Source organism: Dasypus novemcinctus, chromosome X, assembly GCF_030445035.2.
Source record: "Dasypus novemcinctus isolate mDasNov1 chromosome X, mDasNov1.1.hap2, whole genome shotgun sequence".
Taxonomy (NCBI): domain Eukaryota; kingdom Metazoa; phylum Chordata; class Mammalia; order Cingulata; family Dasypodidae; genus Dasypus; species Dasypus novemcinctus.
The window spans coordinates 68,769,396-68,784,659 of NC_080704.1; the positions used below are offsets into that span (position 1 = coordinate 68,769,396).

At 44.3% G+C, this 15,264-nt stretch overlaps 1 protein-coding gene across 1 annotated transcript in view; it reads left to right on the forward strand.

The window, feature by feature from the left end:
* MTMR8 (myotubularin related protein 8) overlaps nt 1-4,689 on the forward strand; it is a 107,810-nt gene extending 103,121 nt beyond the window's left edge. Inside the window, 1 exon segment of the mRNA XM_071212967.1 lies at nt 4,485-4,689. Coding sequence (XP_071069068.1) covers nt 4,485-4,689 — 205 coding nt within the window.
* The last annotated feature ends 10,575 nt before the right edge of the window (nt 4,690-15,264 follow it).

Genomic DNA, 15,264 nt, shown 5'->3' on the forward strand with positions numbered 1-15,264 from the left:
GAAATAAGCTGACACAAAAGTACAAATATTATATGATCTTACTGATATGAAATAATTTGATTAATGAAACTCATGAAGTTAGAGTCTGGAATGTTGGTTGCCAGAGGCTGGGTTGGAGGTGGAGGGTGAAAGTTGATGCTTGATTTGTGCCAATTTTCTGTTTGAATTAATTGTAGAGTTTTGGAAATGGATCGTGGTGATATTGGTTCATTATTGTGAGTGTGGTTGAAAGTACTGAACTGTATAGGTAAACGTGGTTGAGGAGGAGGTTCTGGGTCATGTATATGTTACTAGAATTAAAGGATAAGACATGGGACTGTATAACACTGTGAATCTTGTTGTAAATTATGGACTGGTATAAAAATGCTCTTTCATAAATTATGACAGGTGTACCACACTAATACAGAGTGTTGTTCATTGACTAGTATATGAGGAAAAAAAATACACCTCATGTAAACCATGGATTACAGTTAACAGTGCAATTTTAATATTCTTTCATAATTTGTAACAAAGGTACTAGTGTGAGGAGTCAATAATGGATGAATGGGAACACTTCAGTTTTTAACTGATTTTTTGGAAAACCTACAACTTCTCTAATTTTAAAATAATTTATTCTGGTTATCCATATGGTTCAGCAGTGCTCCAAAATGTATTCACCAAATGCAATGAGGGAGGTGGGGCAAGATGGCATCTGAGTGAGTGCTCCTCATAATCTTTCCTGCAAAGAAGTGGCTGATAGGGTCAGAGTCCTGCCAGAGTGGGCTGTTTCAGGGGCTTGCAGGGCAGGAGGTGTCTGGACATCGATCTGGTGAGACAGTGACAGAAGAGGTGCTTGCAAGAGGTAGAATTTTGGGTTTCTGACACAGAGGTCAGAAGTTGTGGGAGGGATCATTCCCCCTAAGGCTGGTGGCTGTGGCAATCCCTGAAAACTGTTGGTGGTGCTATGGTATTCCCAAACCCTGTTTACCAGATGCGTGGTTCCCAGGTCCCTGTTCCCTAAAGCCCCGTATACTATGCTCCACAGACTCAGATACCTTGAGTTCACAATATCCCAGACTTCCCATTCCCAAATCCAGTGCACCCTGAGGTCTGCCTGAGGTCTGTGATTATCCTAGCCCTCCACTTTTTATTTTGAGCTTGGCGGAGAATACCACCTGGCTTGGGGAGAGACTGGGAATAAAGGAGAGGTGAGTCTGCTGAAAAAGCCCAATTTACCTAAACGTCCTGGGATAGGAAACTTGGTCTAGGAGAAGGTGGAGTCAAAAAATCAATTAGCACTCCCCAAGCACGCCTAAGGGGGAGGGACAGTAGGACGTGCTTTCCAAGCTTACAATAGCATATTTGGGGTTTCTGGTGAGGTGTAGGCACTCTCTCACTGGAAATAAAGAGTCATGTCTTCTGTGTTGAGTTGGTTTAACAAGGACCCTCTTGAATCTCCTACTGGACACTTCATGCAACTTTCCTGCTGCCCTGGGAGAGAGGGAAGTGAGAAAGGGAGAAAGGGGGAATGTCAGATCCCTAAGCATTTTATTTAACTGCAAAGAGGATTCCTAGCTTGCAACTTGTTTTTTTGTTGTTGTTGTTGTGCTTATTGCTGCATTGTTTCCTGGTTTTTTCCCCTCTTTTCCACCCAAGGCCCTTTTTCTTTTCTTTAGGTTTTTTTCTTTTTTCTTGCTTGCTTCCCCCTCTTTTTTGTCTGCCCTCCCTTTTTTTCTTTTTCTTCCTTTCTCTTCTTTTTTATTTTATTTATTTTTATATAATGGGTGATGCAGGGGGTGCTTCACATTTGCTGTGCTTCCTCATCCTCCATTTCCTCTTTTCTGTGTGCACCTATTTTGCCCACCAACACTTTCCCCTTTCCTCTACATCTTTCTATACTCTATCATCTATTGTTTCTCTTACATTCCACCTCCCTTTCTTTGGCCCCCAAACTGTCTGACATTTATTTCTAATACTTTTTTCTGTTTTCTGTCATTTATTCACTTTTTATATTACTGTCTTTCTTTTCCCTTTCCCTCTCTCATGAAAATACTGGCTTCTAATTCATACTGATTTCCCATATTCACTTGACTGTCTCATTATAGGTACTCTACTTACTGTTGTAACTCTACACATCCTATGTGAGTCTAATATCCATTCTCCTAGATCTCACATGGTTCCTCTGTTAACATTTATTATCAATACTACTTTATACATTTTCTTTTCTTACTCATTTTGCTTTCCCTGGACCTAACATTTTCCTTTAAAGTGAACTTAGCCAGCAAAAAGAAAATAAAATAAGAAAAACAGACAAAGAGAAGACATAACACTTATGCAAAAACAACAGCTAATTAAACCTCAAGGCTAGACAAAGAAGCTAAGGAACTAATTCAACCCATCAAGATAAATGTTGAACAGACAGCAACAAAAAATTACAAACCAAACCAATAATCGGGAAAATATGGCCCAATCCAAAGAACAACTAAAAACAGGGAGAGGAGCAGGACATCAAACAAGTATTTAAAGCTCTCAAAACACATATTAGTGACCAATTTAATGAAGTAAAGGAAGAGATTAAGAATATGAAGAAAACACTTGGAAAGAATACAGAAGAAATTGAAATGATACACAAAAAGATAATGGATATGATTGTGATGAACAGCACAATTCAAGAAATCAAAAACACACCCTCAGCAAATAACAGCAGATTAGAAGAGGCAGAGGAGAGAATTAGTGACATGGAGGACAGTACATCTGAAATCAAACAGATACTAGAACTGATCAAAAAAAGACAGAAAAAATCCAAATCAGACTTAGGGACCTGAATGCCAATGCAAAATGCACGAACATATGCATTATAGGCATCCCAGAAGGAGTAGAGAATGGAAAGGGTAGAGAAGGGTTGTTGGAGGAAATAATGGCTGGAAAATTCCCAAATGTACGGAGGGAGATGGGTGTACATGTCCAGGAAGCACAACACACCCCAAACACCATAAATCCCAACAGGCCCACCACAAGACCTATACTTGTCAAATTATCCAATGCTCAAGACAAAGAGAAAATTCTACAAGCAGCAAGAGAAAAGAGAACCATCACATACAAAGGAGGCTCCATAAAATTAAGTGCTGATTTCTCATCTGAAAACATGGAGGCAAGAAGGCAGTGGTATGACACAGTCAAGGTACTAAAATAAAGAATTTCAAACCAAGAATACTCTATCAAGCTAAGCTAGCATTAAAAAATGGTGGACAATTCAAAATATTCACAGATAAACAGAAACTAAGAGAGTATGCCAACAAGAACCCTGCCCTTCAAGAAATACTAAAGGGAGTTCTGCAAGAAGAAAGAAAAAAACAGGAGAGGCAGAGTTGGAGGAGAGGGTAAGGGCAACAAAAAAGATAAAAAGAGAAGGAAAAAAACAAACAAAATATGACAATCACAAGTCCAAAGAAAATATGGCTAACGTAAATAATTCCTTCAAAATAATAACACTGAATGTCAATGGATTAAACTCACCTGTCAAAAGATTCAGATTGGAAGATTGGATAAGGAAATATGACCCATCTATATGCTGTCTACAAGAAACACATCTTAGACCCAGGGATTCAAAGAGGTTGAAAATGAATGGCTGGAAAACAATCTTACAAGCAAACAATAACCCAAAAAGGGCAGGAGTAGCTATATTAATATCAGACAGAATAATATCAGACAGAATAGACGTTAAATGCAAAACAATTGTGAGAGACAAAGATAAACACTACGTATTAGTGAACAGGATAACCTTTCAAGAAGACCAAACAATCATAAATATTTATGCCTCTAACAAGGGCGCCTCCAAATACGTGAGGGAAACACTGGAAAAACTAAGTGAAAGAATATATGCCTCTACAATTAAAGTGGGGGACTTTAATACACCACTACCAACTTTGGACAGAACATCTCAAAAGAGAATCAATAAAGAAACAAAAACTTTGAACAGTATATTAGAGGAGGTGGACCTAATAGACATATACATAGCATTACACCTGAACACAGCAGGATATGCATTTTTCTCAACTGCACATGCATCATTCTCCAAGATAGATCATATGCTGGGCCACAAAGAAAGTCTCAATGAATTCAGAAAGATCGACATCATACAAAATAATTTCTCTGACCACATTGGCATGAAGCTGGAAATCTGCAAGGGCCAGAGGCCCAGATTTCACACCCAGATATGGAAATTAAACAGCACACTCTTAGAAAAACAGTGGGTCAAGGAGGAAATCTCAAAAGAAATTAATAACTACCATGAAATGAATGAAAATGATGCTAGTGAAGGAAACTGGTGGCTAAGAGATCTGCTAGAATTAACTGGCTTTGAGATTCTGGCTGGCATTTTGTCATGAGGTATTTGCTTGCTGATGCCAACACAGACAAAAGGTGACCTTGTTATAGTCTTTCCTAAACAGCAAAATCTCTGATGCTAACCTGTGTCATTCTTTACTTTTATTTGCCTCTATCAGGTGTGGCCATCTGAATGGGGACTTTAAAGAAGTATACCCTATCTTCACCCAATTCCTGGGCTGTATCTGGAAGTTATTGGAAGAGTTTTCCTGTGCCTTTGAATTTAATGAAAATTTCCTGCTGGAGATCCATGACCATGTTTTCACCTGTCAGTATGGGAACTTCCTTGGAAACTGCCAGAAGGATCAGGAAGAGCTGAGGTGAATTCACTTTGTGAGAAAACACTAGTAGGGAAGGTGTTCAATGCAAAAGGAATGTATCCACCACACTGAAATTGGGAGAAAAGTTCAAGAAATGGGAGGATATGATGACAATAAAAATAATTTTTGAAGCATAAAGCATGAAGATCTCTCAGAACTTCAGATTCCTCATTTATAAATAAAGGATAAGACCTATCTTTCAGAGCAAATATGAGGAACCATGAGATAATAGATGTGCAAGGGCTTTGTGAAGAATCAATTTTTGTGTAGTTGTGACAATTCATTATCTCTAGTCCTTTATTATTTTTATCAAAAATCACAAAGTAGCAGCTTATGTACCAAATGCAGCTTAGCACTCATGTTTTGTTTCATTTGTGGAGTATTTTTTAAAATGTGAATTAGTTGCCAACCTATAAATATCAGAAGATTTTCCATAAAAATCCAGTTAAGATTTTCCCCTAAATAGAAAGCCACTGTGCCAAGATATTCTCCTGAAAAATCAGGAATCTGGCAATGCTGGACCACATTTTCTCAAGGTAATAAACTGCTAGAACTGAATAGCAGCTGCTCCATTTGGATGAGGAAATCTCATTCTTCTTTGCTACAGTTCTCACCTTTCCCTACAGTTTATACTCAGCCCAATTCTAATGTTTTTTGCTCAGCTCCTGTAAGCAGTTGAAATTTTACTCCTGAATTAATCTCTAAAGTCCCCACAATACACAAAATATAAATTCTGTTTGAGGTTAATGAGATAAAGCACCTCCTTACTTTGGAGACAGAGAAAAAGATATAAAACACACTCCTCTTTCACTTTACAGCTCTTGGCCTTTTGGTTGAGTTAACAGCTAGCCCAAGTTCTTAGTCCCCTTTATGATGTGGCCTGAATGACATTACCTCTCTGATTCCATTTCCTTGTCAACTCATATAACTGATGAGTCTTCCTGCTGCAAAATTTGTACTTCGTTGGTAGCTTCTATGTATGTCTCTTTCTTTTGCAGCTAGACCTTTCTCCCTTCCTTCAAATTCCCTCTCTGACTTGCCTCCATAAGCAATTAAAATCTTTTCCATATTCTTTTTTCTCCTTCATAAAATGAGCCTAATATATCTAGGGCACATTTCAGACACAAATTTGAACCTGCATGTAAAAGTTCAAAAGCTGAATGAAAGGAAAAGCATGGGCTTTAGAATCAGACAGATCTTGGTTCAAACTTTGGTTCTGCAACCTACTAGCTATGTGAAATTTAGCAAATGGCAATTTTTTGAGTCTCATTTTCTCATTAATAATTTAGGGATAAAACACCTCACTGAGTTTTGTTGCTAAAATTTAATGAGGTATTTTGTGTAAAAGTCTGGAACAATGTTTGACACATAGTAAATAATAAATATTAGTTAACTTACTTGCACAAGTTCCTTTTTTTCCTGTTGATAGCCAACAACAGGTGAGAAAATGGATAATGCAGAGCCTTTGGCCCCAATGAAATGACTGAAGATTGTAAGTTAGGAGACCACAGATTTACTTCCTGCCACTCATACTACTCCTCTTTGAGCTTTCTTCAACATATTGTGCACAAATGTCCTCACATGTGGTTACACAGCAACTCTCACTGAGGACCAATGGAACTCAGGATATGGGGGTTGTTGACTAAGGGGCTTTACTTGCTGCATGAAAAAAGCTTCCCCTGGTCTTAACTAAGATATAAAAATCAGTCTTCCTATATAAATATCACAATCTTTACCTGCCCACCTAGGATAACTCATTAATATTGCTAGTACAAATTTTCAATTGTCTTTCACTGTCCTCTGCCTTCTGAGGGGAAGAGAAGCTGGCTTTAAATAAAATGAAATATAGAACAGTCAGAAATTCACTTTCTCAGACTTCTTTTAATTTACCATATTTTTTAAGATTTTTTTTAATCCCAGAATTTTTTTAAACTGAAAAGATCATCTGTTCATAGATTCCTAGGTGTGGAAGAGACCTTAGAGATAGCGTTACCAAGATTAAACAGCTGCTTCTCAGCAGACACTCAGCATAGAAGTACCTGTTTTCCAACATGGAACTCTTTCTAACCTCTTACTCCTTTTAAAGAGAAATAAATTGAAACCCAGAAAATTCATTACTCTATCAAAACTCATTGCCACTTATGTTTTTGTTCTATCTTATCCCACTCTGTTGAGTCAGGATCCTTATTTGGTCAATTATCAAGGTCAACAGGACTGTTAGATTGCTTGTTTGCTGCTTTTAATTTTTTACCTTGTTCTTTTTCTAACAGTGTCTATGAGAAAACCCATTCAGTGTGGCCTTTCTTGGTTCAGAGGAAGCAAGACTTCAAGAACCCTCTCTATAAAGACTTCACTATATATGGGGTGCTGAATCCTAGTACTGTGTGCCCTACCACATTCAGTAAGTTCCTAAGCTGCCCTTCCTTTCTTTTTTTAATTTATGCTGTATATATATGTGTGTGTGTATGTCATAATATATATTATAAAATTTCCCATTTTAGCTATTTTAAGTATACATTTTAGTGATATTAATTATATTACCAATGTTATGATACCTTTTATGACCCCAACCAAAAACCCTTTACCTATTAAGCAATAACTTCCCATTCCTCCCTAGTCCTATCCCCTGCTGACCTCCAAACTACTTTCTGTCTCAATTAATTTATTTTAGATATTTTTTATAATTGGAATCATATTAATACTTTTATGTCTGGCTTATTTCATTTAACATGTTTTCAAATTTCATTCTTGTTGAAGTATATATCAAAACTTTATTCCTTTTTACATCTGTATAATATTCCATTGTATTTTTTATTGATTTTGTAAAAGTATTACATTAAAAATATATATATGAGGACCCCTTCAACCCCACCACCCCCACCCCACCACTCCCCCCCAGCAACACTCATTCCCATCATCATGACACATCCATTGCATTTGGTAAGTACGTCTCTGGGCACCTCTGCACCTCATGGTCAATGGTCCACATCATGGCCCATACTCTCCCCCATTCCATCCAGTGGGCCCTGTGAGGATTTATAATGTCTGGTGATTGCCCCTGAAGCACCATCCAGGGCAGCTCCAAGTCCCTAAGACACCTCCACATATCGTCTCTTTCTGCCATTCCCCATACCCATTAGCCACCATGTCCACTTTTCCCACTCCAATGCCACCTTTTCTCTGTGGGCATTGGATTGGTTGTGTCCATTGCACCTCTATGTCAAGAGGAGGCTCAGATTCCTCATGAATACTGGATCCAATCCTCTCGCTTTCAGTTGTACGCACTCTAGGCTCCGTGGTGTGGTGGTTGTCCTTCTTCAACTCCATCTTAGCTGAGTGAGGTGAGTCCAATAAATCAGATTGTAGGTGCTGGAGTCTGTTGAGGCTCAGGGACTGGCTATCACATTGTCAGTCCAGAGATTCAGATCCCCCAAATATTTCTTAAGCCCCGACACCAACTACAACTCCAGCACAGTAGTATGAAAGTCTTAAGAAGAGAGATCCCATCTGAGTCCAGATTCATCACACATAAACACCAGCTCCAAAGAAGGGCCATCTGACATGGCAGTTAATCCAATCTGCCATGACCATAGCACCCATGGGCCTCTTTAGCCCTCAAAGGAACCAATATCTGGGGGTTGTATCTACTTTATCTCTCTCTTAGACTCTGCTCAGTTGTGCATAAGGGCAATCCTTCTGCCAGCCTCCAGACTCTTTTTTAGAGACTCGTAGCCATATAAACTCATTTCTCCTTTCCATTTCCCCCTTAGATTAGGTCAAACAGCATTTTAAAGTCATGTTACTTTATGTAGACCGGGATATTCTGCTGATCTGCATTGAACCTTCCATTCAAGGTCATTCTCCAGTTGCATCATCAGTTGGTAGTTGATAGTGATCCCTTGGTGCCAGGGAGGCTCATCCCTGGGTGTCATGTCCCACGCTGGGGGGAAGGCATTGCATTTACATGCTGAGTTTGGCTTCGAGACTGGCCACATTTGAGCAACATGAAGGCTGTCAGGAGGAAACTCCCAGGCACAATGCTGCTCTAGGCCTTGTTCTTATTTCAGGCATATCAGCTCACAAGCATAGTCATTAGCGTCAGGGGCTCACTGTTGGACCCTCTTTGCTTCCCGGTCCTTGCCGCTGCACTTGGGAGACTGTCACTGATCCCCTAGGAACCACGACAGAACACCACCGGCCAGGAACCCAGTACCCCCCATCTGTAGTTTTTAATTGTTGCCACTATGAGTATATCCAAACATTACCATGGACCCTGGACATATGTCCTGTATAGCTCCCTGTCAGCCATATATCACCTGTCAATAGTATCCTATACCGTATTCCTCCATTGCCATTGTTGAACAACTCTGTGATCCAGAACTTCCTGAAAATTGAAGCCCAATATAATGTCAGGATCCCTTACTAGCAAAATGGCATATAGCGATGGGTTTAAAGTTTAGATATAGAATACGTGTTGACTTGGGAAAAAATCTACATCCTATCTTTTTCTTTTTTTTTTCCCCCTAATTATTGAACTTCTCTTAACAAGAGCCCTAGACCACAGTAATTCATATACATAATATCAGCACTCCCACACATCCACCACAAAACCTTTTCCCTTCCACAGCAATACTCTTACACCCTATTCACATCCTATTTACTTAAAGTGATATACAGAGTCTAAGACAATAGCTTTCAAACAAGGTGACATCTGTGCTTACATTGTGGTGCTTACTTTAGGATACACAGTTTTCTAATTTTTTAGTTATCCTATGTTTTACATTATGGTTTACATTATCAGTCTGTCATCTCCTATATGTTATGGTGTAATATAACATGTTTTATATCCATCCTTGTGTACTTGACAGGCTGCTCGCTCCCTGAGGGGTCGGGGGTCAGCGGGGGTAGACGGAGGGGCTGGCACGGCTGACGATGATGCTCTAAGACCCAGGCGAGGAGTGGGCCAGAGCGGGGCTTCTAAGGCGTGGGAGGACGCGTGGTAAGGAGAGACCATGGAGACAGTCTGGAGTGCAGAGCAAGTCTAATTTATTACGGAAGTGCAGGGGTTTATATAGAGAATGAAGGGGGCGGGGGTAGAGCAGGAGGAGTGATGGTTACGGGGCGGCTGGGGGTTGGCAGAAACTTGTGGGCAGACTTGTGGTCTTGTGTCGTTAGCTGTTACTAGGGAAGTGGGCAGATTTTAGGTTAGGATACAACATTTGCCCCTTTTTCTTTTTTGAGAAGGTGGGGGGGTAAGTGGTAAGTGAGGGGTTTGCTGGAGTGTGTATTTATGGACGTGTGTAGGCTATATTGGCCGCTAACAGGGGGCGGGTGGCAGGTCCAAAGAGTGGCAGGCAAGCAGAACAGACCAGCTGTGCTACACGTGAGTGGTGGGCTGCGCACTTCCCCCACTAGGTGCGGCTACGCTTGCCATTCAAACTTGGGCCTGCCCCGCCCCCTGCCCGGCCGGGGAGGGAGAGCGAGGTTGGTAGCTAAGGTGGGGAACGCACGGACTGGGGGAGCAATGGAATGCGTTGCGGGGTTCTTGGTTGAGTAGTCTTTGATTTCTTCTTGGGGCGGGCTGAACAGGGCTTGTTGGAGGGGCTGTCTTCAGTGGTGAGCTGATGGTACTGGATGCGCGCAAAGGACGTGAGGATTGCATTGGTTTGGTCCTTGGTGAGCTGGATGATTTTCTTGACAGCCCAGGGCCCTATGGTAAGAGCTAGGAAAATTATTATTAGCGGGCCTAGGAGAGGGAGGAGGTATGGGAGGAGGGTCTGGAAGACTCCGGAAAAATAGTTAGCGGCTTCACGCTCTTTTTGGCACTGCTCTAGTCCTTCTCGGACCTCTCTTAAGTTGTCCTCGGCAAGGCCAGTAGAATTGGCGTATATACAGCACTCTTCTCCAAGGGCAGCACAAAGGCCTCCCTCTTTGAGGAGGAGAAGGTCAAGGCCCCGGCGGTTTTGGAGAACTACTTCAGAAAGGGAATTGAGAGAGTTTTTAAGATGGGAGATAGCGACTTGGAGGTGGGAGATATCACTGTCGACAGCTTGCCTGAGGGAGGAAAGGGAAGAGGATTGTGTGGCAAGGGCGGCGATTCCTGTGCCTGCTCCGGTGATACCTAGAAGGGTAGCAACTGTGAGGATGGTGATAGGTTCTCTTTTCTGGAGGTGGCAGGGAGTTTTTGGCTCTGAAGGGCGGAGAAGAACTCTTCATCACTGTGAAAAAGGACTCGAGGGGCTAGGAGAATGAGTAGACAGGTTTCATTTGTGGCATTGAGGGTGGCGATGTTGAGGCAGGCGGTTAATCCCATGGAGGTACAAAGCCATTGGGAGGTGTTATGAGGAATTAAGAATTTGGCAGAAGCGTTGGGAGAGGAGTAATTGGAGCAGACATCTAGGAGGGGATGGGAATCTTGGCAAGAATGAACACAGCGCCCTGTGGAGGAAACAGATTGGAAGGTTAAGGGGACAAAGGAGGTGTTCCAGTTGCATCCGGTGGGGGAATTTTCAGAGGATTTGCTGAAGGTGAGGTTTGTGGCGATGGGCTCATATAGAGGAAGGGAGGGGGAGAGACAAAGCCAGCAGCTTGCAGTGAGGTTGGGGTGGGAGGAGTTTAGAGAGGTGTATGCGGCTCTGATTAGGTTAATGAGGGGGCTGGAGTACTGAGTGGGGGGTAAGCGAGGCTTGGGGTAGTGGGAGCTAAGGGGGGCAGTTGTGAGAGAGGTGCCGGGCGAAGGAGAGGGCGAGGCATAGCGGGGCGGAGAGGGAGGCTGAGCCTGTGGAGGATTGAGAACTTGATTTGGGCCTACTGGGGTGGAATGAGCGGGAATTGGCTTCTTTTTTTATAATGATAAAGGCGCCATAGTCGTATCCGGTGGCAAATGAGCGGACTCCCCACGTGCGGCCAGACAGCCAGACATCGTTTGAGGGATTTTTGACCATGAGGGTTATGCTGTTCCAGCCTTAGTCTCAGTCAAGATGAGGTATGGGTCTTTGTTGGGGGCACCAGACCACCCATAGGCTATGGTTTCGCATCCCCAGGAGGGGCAGTAATAGTCTGTAGGGTTATGGCATCCTCTGGCGGAGGATGGGCAGATGTAGAAGCCTGAGACAGAGGGGCTGCGCCCTCCCCACTCGCTAGCAGCGGGTGAGCCCATACATGGTTTATAGGAAGGGCTAGAGGACGGGCTCTTAATGAGTCCAGTGAGGTTACAGAGATTTGTTGTAAAGGAAGGGGCGGAGGCAGTTACGTTGGAGAGGAGAAGCTTTTCCTGTTGCCAAAGGGAGAGAGTCCAATTAAAAGGCTGATGGAGTGGGTTGGAGAAGGCAGGCTGGAGAAGAGGAATGAGAAGGAGAAGGACTGGATATAGACGAGCTTCAGTCTTCTGCTCCATCGGTGCTGTCATCTCGGGGGGCAGACGAAGAGGGAGTGCTCGGTGGTGGACTGTTGCTTGATAGCGCGGGCGCAGCATTCTCTGGCTGTGACGATGAGGGCTGGAACTTGATCACTGCAAAAGGTGCGACGTTGTCCAGCGCGTGCGGCGTAGGGTGTTTGTCAGATGGCGGCACGAGGGGGTCAGTGGCAGGTCGGATGCAACGCGCAGGAATCCACAATGGTTGAGGCTCAGAATCTGGAAAGACACAAGCAAATCCTCGCCCTTGGGCAAGGAGGGGGGATGGCTCTTGCCAGCGGTTAGTGAGGGGGTCCTTCCAGTGCACGAGGGGAACCTGGGAGAGCTGCCACATGGGACCCCAGTGCTTATGAGTGGGGGAAAGGCCTTCTTTGTCAAAGGAGAGGAGATTATGGTGTATAAGGCAGGCAGTGATGATGTCAGCTGGTGACTTGTGAGGAGAGGTGGCTTGCTCTTTTTGGATGAGCAGCTTGAGGTGCTGGTTGGTTCTTTCTACAACACCCTGTCCTTGGGGGTTGTAAGGGAGGCCAAAATGGTGTTTGATATTATAGAGTTGCAAAAAGGCGGCAAAGGCGGAGCTATGGTATGCTGGTCCATTGTCTGTTTTTAGGTCCCAGGGGACTCCCATGAAGAGGATGGCCTGTCGAAGGGCTTTGATGGCGTGTTTGGCGGTTTCTCCGGTTTGCGGTATGGCAAAGCACATGTGTGAGAAGGTGTCCACTGCTACATGCAAGAATTTTAGGCGCCCGAAAGAATTAACATGGGTGACATCTAGTTGCCATCTGGAGTTTGGGTGAAGGCCTCGAGGGTTAGCTCCTTGGGGTTGAAGTGGTCCAAGAGGGAGCAGAGGCGCGCATGTACGGCAGGAACGCACCAAGTGTTTGCAGGTTTCTATAGGTAAGTCTGGGAAAAGTTTGCGAATGGAACGGGCGGAGAAATGGAACTGTGAATGAAGTAATTTTGCTTGGTTGATAAGGTTTCCGAGCCGTGATTCATTGACTAGTCCTTCGTGATAATTTACACGTGAGAGCGCGGCGCAACATGCAGAGGAGACAGCTTGGTCTGCCATGTCATTACCATGGGCGAGAGGTCCAGGTAGGCTAGAGTGACTTCGAATGTGAGCGATGAACCAGGGCGACCGTCTGGACTCTAGTTGACGCTGCAGAAATTGGAGCGCTCTGTCAATAGCGGTGTCTGTTGGAAAGAAGGTGGCCAACGGCAGAGCATGGCACACTTACATAGTGTAGAGACTGTCTGTGAATATGTTGAGTGGTTGGTTAGGGTAGGTGTGCAAAGCAGTGGCGACTGTGAGGAGCTCTCCTACCTGAACAGAGAATGCGTTTGCGAACACAAGAGTTCGCGGCTCAGGTGATCCTGAGATGTAAATGACAGCCACGTATGAGGTCTTGGAAGCATCGGTGAAAGCCGTCGCGGCAAACGGAATGGGCTTGCAGGCTGGCAGCGGATGGAACGGGGAGGAGAGTGCAAGCCGTGAAAGGCCTTGAAGTAGTCGATGGTGAGGATAATGATTGTCAAAGGAGCCTCGGAATGTTTCTACAAGTATTTGCATATCTTCATTGTGCATGAGTAAGTTGGTGGTGGCCTTGGCATCAAAAGGCCAGATAATTGTAGAAGGAGGAACTCCATAGGTATGCACGCAAAGTCCCACAAGATCGGAAGCGAGGGTGATCCATGCCCTCGTGAAAGGGCAAATTTTTGGAAGCTTGCTTTTGGAGGTATGTAGGTAAAGAAATGGCCCATCTTGCCAAAAAAGTCTGGTAGGCGTGACTGGGGTGGGAAGAACTAACGCAAGGATTGGCTGTCCTGGAGCGTAGCGCTCGAGGCGACAGGCTTGAAGAGCCTCATTGACATCTTGTACGGCTGCTTGCGCAGCAGGGGTAATGGTGATGGAGCGGGTGACCGCATTGGCAGGAAAATCTTTTGTTTGAAGAAGCTCGAAAAGAGGTTGCATTTGGGCCGTTGTGATTGGGAGAGCCGAGCGCAGCCAATTAATTTGGCCGCAGAGCTGTTGCAGTTCTGTAAGCAACATTTTTGGCATGACTCGAAGCTTTGGTGCCACTGGCTTGACATAATGATGGAAGTGGAACCCCAAAAACTGAAAGGGGGTTTGAAGGCGAATTTTGTCTGACTGAACAGTAAGACCAATTTGAGCAAGGTTATGTAAGAGTGTGCTGACGAGAGCCTCAAGCTTGCACGGGTCGTTGGCAGCGAGAAGAAGGTCATCCATGTAATGAATAATGTAGGTTTGTCCATTTGTTTCTTCACGAAGTGGATTAATGGCTTGGTTTACATAAAGCTGACAAATAGCTGGGCTGTTGCGCATCCCTTGAGGGAGGACTCTCTACTGGAAACGTTGTGCTGTGCCCTGGTGGTTTGTGCATGGCACAGTGAAGGCGAACCGCGGGCAGTCTCGTGGATGGAGAGGGATGGAGAAAAAGCAGTCCTTGATGTCGATGATTGCCGCATGCATATGCTGCGGGACTGCAGTGGGGTGCAGGCATCCTGGTTGAGGTGACCCCATTGGCTTGATGTGCTTGTTGATCTCACGCAGGTCGTGGAGAAGGCGGTATTTACCAGTGCCTTTCTTGCTGATTACAAAGAAAGGCGAATTATAGGGACTGGTGGATGGCTCAATGTGCCCTGCCTGTAATTGCTCCTCGACGAGAGCAGAGAGGGCTTGCAGTTTGTAGGCTGGCAAGGGCCTCTGCTCGACCCAGATGGGCTCCTCTGTGTCCCAACCCAGAGGGATAGGGTCAGGCGTTGTGATGGGAGCAGTGGCCCCTATAAGGGGGGGGGGCAGATTGAGTGAAAGGGCTTCAGTAGTTAGGATGGCTCCCGTTTGGCTGAGGATGTCTCTGCCCCAGAGGATGCCGCCAACGGTGGAGAGGATGAGGGGGCGGAAGCGACCGTGCCGGCCCTCTCGGTCCTCCCATTTGATAGGAGTGGCGCATCTCCAGGACTCGGCGGAGCCTGTGGCCCCAATTACTTGAGGCCCCTGCTCAAGAGCCCAGTGATTGAAGGCAGCAATTTCAAAGGGAATGCAGGAGACTTCAGCACCGGAGTCGAGGAGTCCCTCTAACCATTGCCCTTCGATTTTGAGCTCCATGATGGGCTTGGAGGCACTTTTGATGGGAACCGTCCACA